The sequence below is a fragment of the Engraulis encrasicolus genome, chromosome 13 (assembly GCF_034702125.1).
Source record: "Engraulis encrasicolus isolate BLACKSEA-1 chromosome 13, IST_EnEncr_1.0, whole genome shotgun sequence".
NCBI lineage: Eukaryota > Metazoa > Chordata > Actinopteri > Clupeiformes > Engraulidae > Engraulis > Engraulis encrasicolus.
Window position 1 is genome coordinate 6,184,705 of NC_085869.1, and position 5,000 is coordinate 6,189,704.

Here is a 5,000-nt window from a genome sequence, read left to right on the forward strand (position 1 = left end):
ATATTTGGTCGACATACTAAATGATCACTACAGCTAGATTTTATTTTTTGTTTCCAGTTTAAAGGCACGGATGCCGTTAGTTGATTGTATTCTTGTATGGTACACACCTGCCCGTACTTATGTTTTAGTTGTCTGTATGAAAGGATTTCACATTTATCATTTACTATGTCTTTCACAAAGAGAATTCCTTTCTTAAACATATGTTTTAAAAACATTACCTGCCCTCCACTCACTATATTTGAATTGAACCACAGCATTTGTTGTAATATTTCTTCTTCTGTTTCTGGTGGGTAGAACTGAAAATGTAGCCAGCTTTGTATTGCTTCCATTAAAAAGGTGGAGCCTTTATTAATAATGCGTTCAATTTTGAAATGTGCTGGGCTTATCTGCAAAAATGGATAGAGTTTTTTCTCAAACATTGGGTGAATGCTTTCCAGTAGCTTACTTGAAAACCAGTCTGGGTTGAAATACATTTTTTGTATGAGAGACGCTTTTATTGTTTTGTTCATTGACTTCAGGTTCAAAAGTTGTATCCCCCCTGCTTCATAGTCATTGTAAAGATACGCTCGTCTAACTTTGTCCTTTTTACCATTCCAAATAAACTTAAATATTTGTTGTTCATATTCTTTAAAGAAAACATCAGGTGGTGAGGGAAGTGCTGACATCAAATAAGTAAATTGAGACACGACTAAAGAATTGATCAGAGTTGCTTTACCATAAATAGTCAGATTTTTGCTTTGCCATGGCTGTAAAATAGCACAAATCCTACTCAGTTTAATTTTGTAGTTAATCATAGATATATCTGAAATATTATGTGGTATGTGGATACCGAGAATATTAACGGCCCCATCCACCCATTCCACTGGAAGATCAGAAGGGAGATGGAAATCACTATTCTTCAGATAGCCCAGTCTCAGTATACGACATTTCTCATAATTTGGCTTGAGCCCTGATATCTTGGAAAAGTTATTCAAATCAATAATGAGATTATGAAGTGATGCATTATCTGGTTCCATCATAAAACTGGAATCATCTGCATACATGCACACTTTATTATTAATGCCGTTTAAATCCAAACCTTTTATCTGTTTATTAGATCTTATTTTCATTGCCAAGATCTCGATTGCAATGATGAAAAGGTAGGGAGATAAAGGGCAGCCTTGTTTAACTCCCCTTCTTATCGGTATTGGTTTAGTGAAATGTCCATTATTTAGTACCTTACAAACAGAGCCTTCATACATTATTTTGACCCACTCTATAAGAGATTCTCCAAAATTGAAATACTGTAAACATCTAGTAATAAAACTCCAGCTAATTGTATCAAATGCTTTCTCAAAATCAGCAATGAAAATTAGTCCAGCTTTATTTGTTTGGTCATAATGTTCAATTGTTTCTAATATCTGTCTAATACTATTTGATATATTCCGCCCTTGTATGAAACCTGTTTGATCATTGTGTATTATTTGTGGTAGTACCTTTTTTATTCGTGTGGCGATACATTTTGCCAATATTTTAGAGTCATACCCTTGTAAGGTGAGTGGTCTCCAGTTTTTCAGATGAGTGGGGTCTTTATATTTTCCACTCGGATCCTGCTTCAGCAACAAAGAAATTACACTTTGCTTTTGTGTGCCTGAGAGTGCACCTTTTTGGTAAGAAAAATTAAAGCATTCAAGTAAAGGGTTTTTTATCGATTCATAAAACACCTGATACACCTCTATGGGGAGCCCATCCAGGCCTGGTGTTTTTCCTTTTTTAAATGAAAAAATGGCATCTTTGAGTTCATCCTCAGTTATAAGACCTTCACATGACTTTTTTGATTCATTATCAATTTGAATTTTCTTTTGAAAAAAAGCATACGTATCATGATCAGTTAGTAGATCTGCTGAAAATATTGCTGCAAAGTATTTCTCAATTTCGTCCATGATTTCTTCTTTTGTAGTTATTATAGTATTTTTATTATCTATTAATTGATAAATATTCTTCTTGGAATTATTAGATTCTCTATTAATTTAACATCACAGTCAGCAATGGTAACTACTGTACGGCACACATTAAAGGAGTATGAAACATATTTCACTTCTGATAAGCCTTGTAGATAACACTGGGACATTCACATTTATTAACACTACTCAGTGCTCAGAATTCAGCATTAACTACTTGCCATTCTAATTCAACTAGCACAAAATAGTCACAGGTATAGGCGCCTGACTTGGTCAAATTCTGTTCCAATAAGGATGAATCATGTAACACTGACCACCTATTGTTCTGAGCAATGGGACACAGCAAAGAACAGCACAGGTACACAAAGGCGACTCCACAACGTCTCCTTTGCTACCTTCACATGAGACGTTTAATTCTGAATTAACTGACTTTAATTCTGAATAAGGCTTAATTCCGCTTTGAAAACGTCATGTAAACACTTCCTGATCCGGAATTAAATAAAAAGATTAAAGTAAACTTGACAGAACTATTTAATTGTAAAGGTAGGATTTGTCACATGCTGTGGCAATAACAATGAGCCATTTTTTGAGCCCGAATGGCTGAGTGCTAAACACTTCTGCCTGTCATGGTGAGGAGGGCACATGGCAATTGTTCCAGAAATTTCTCTCCTCTCCTGTTTCTGGCAACTTGAGTTCCATCCCTGCACTCTACACCTGAGACTGCTCCTTCAGTCTGTGTGTGTGCGTGCGTGCCTGCGTGCGTGTGTGTTCCGCAGTGACAATGGGGCTGCCAAACCCCTTTTCCCCAGTCCTCCAAAAATAACACTCATCAGCGGCTACACAGAATTTCTGTCACACTCATTCTCTCAGACACACACACGCACACACACGCACACACACGCACCGCACGCACGGTTGCACACACGCACGCATGCACCCGCACACACACACACGCACGCACGCACGCACGCACGCATGCACACACACACACACACAGCAGCAGCAGGATGCCTAGAAGGCTATAAGTAGATGTGCTTTTGTGTTGCTGAGACACATTGTGGTGTAATATATTATGCAGTGCCTTCAGACCAGAGACAAATACACACTCATATGCAAACTGACACACACACACACACACGCACACACACATACTGACACAGACACACACACACACACACACACACACACACACACACACACACACACACACACACACACACACACACACACACACACACACACACACACACACACACACACACACACACACACACACACACACACACACACACACACACACACACACACTCACATGCACACGCACACACACACGCAAGCGCGCACACACACACACAAAATACCCCCCCCCTACACACACACACACACACACACACACACACACACACACACACACACACACACACACACACACACACACACACACACACACACACACACACACACACACACACACACACACACACACACACTCACATGCACACGCACACACACAGGCACGACACACACACACACGAAATACCCCCCCCCCCACACACACACACACACACACACACACACACACATTTACACACCCCACACACCCCGAGACACACACACTACCTCCCGATATGAAGGTCTCGAGCGCGGTGCCGTTGATGAAGGCCCTCTTGGTGGTCTGGGTCTCTCACANACACACACAAACACACACACACACCCCCGCCCCCCCAACACACACACCTCCCGATATGACGGTCTCCAGGGCGGTGCCGTTGATGAAGGCCCTCTTGATGGTCTGGGTCTTGACGTCGGCCCAGTAGATGCGCTCCTCCTGGGCGTCAAAGTCCACCACCGTCACCTCGTCGATGTCGGGCACCGTCAGCGCCGTCATGATGTTCAGGTACGGGTTCTCCAGGTCCACGCCGCGGATCTCCGTCCGCCTCAGGTAGAGAAGGAACTTCTTCAACGCTGTGGAGGGTGGAGGGAGGGCGAGAGGGATCAGGGTTACCAGATGAGGCGGATGATTTCTAGCTCAAAAAATGCTCAAAACCCGCCTAGAAGAACTAAATCCCGCCCAATTCAATTGATTTCTATGGCCAAAAATTGGGCGGGTTTTTCTTTAAATTCATTTTTTGCCCGCAGACAGCCATGCCAAGCAGCCTAATTGGGCGGGAAACTGCCCAATCTGGCAACACTGAGAGGGATTCATGTACAGTAATGGTAGACCCAACAACATATGAAGAGTTCCATTGGAAAACGACCTAAATACCATTTTTAAACTACTATATTTTAACATTGGAAATGACTGTTTAGATGTCCTTTCGTCTCTGTGTGAATTCTTGCCATTTACATATTTGAGAGCATACTTTTGAAACCAATGCAATACAATTCCCAATTAAAAAAACTTCAATTTCACAAAACGTTCTAAAATGGATGTCATTTTGCAACAAAGCTTTTCATATATTTTGTGGATCATGAGAATGGATTTACTGTATAGTGTTACCAAAACACTGGTGTGTTACCAAAACACTAATGTGACTGTAAATGTACCTAAAAGCTTAAGGCAAAAACAAAAAGAGCAATATCATCTAAAATCACTCTGGTCAGTGTCAAATAAAGTGAATTAACCCTCGAGCATTTTTGAAAATGTTTCTGCATTTATCTGATGCTTAACGATTTCATCATTCAGACAGACAGCTTATCCAATTCCAGCATACAGTACACCATATGCCATAGGCACTTGGAGGATCAGAATAAAATACACAAATTGATACACGTACATACTGTATGGAAATATGCATGATGCATATACACGCATCGACGCCACGTTTCCATATGCAGGTGTCGAGCTCATTTAACCTGTGGATGTGGATGTGAGGTGTCCCTGTGGTAAACGCTCTGCATTTGCATACAGACCTTTCAAACACAGACTTCAGGGCAGTACAGGTTAATACTCACAGACTTCTCAAACATACAGGCCATTACAGGTTAATGCTCTCTCTCTCTCTCAGGTAGTACGGGTTAATTCTAACCCACTCCTCAAACACTCAGGTTAATGCTCTC

At 41.0% G+C, this 5,000-nt stretch overlaps 1 protein-coding gene across 1 annotated transcript in view; it reads right to left on the reverse strand.

The window, feature by feature from the left end:
* LOC134460642 (low-density lipoprotein receptor-related protein 1B-like) overlaps nt 1-5,000 on the reverse strand; it is a 573,784-nt gene that overhangs the window by 198,257 nt on the left and 370,527 nt on the right. Inside the window, exon 29 of the mRNA XM_063212999.1 lies at nt 3,678-3,905. Within this exon, the coding sequence (XP_063069069.1) occupies nt 3,678-3,905 (228 nt within the window). The remainder of the gene's footprint in view (nt 1-3,677; nt 3,906-5,000) is intronic.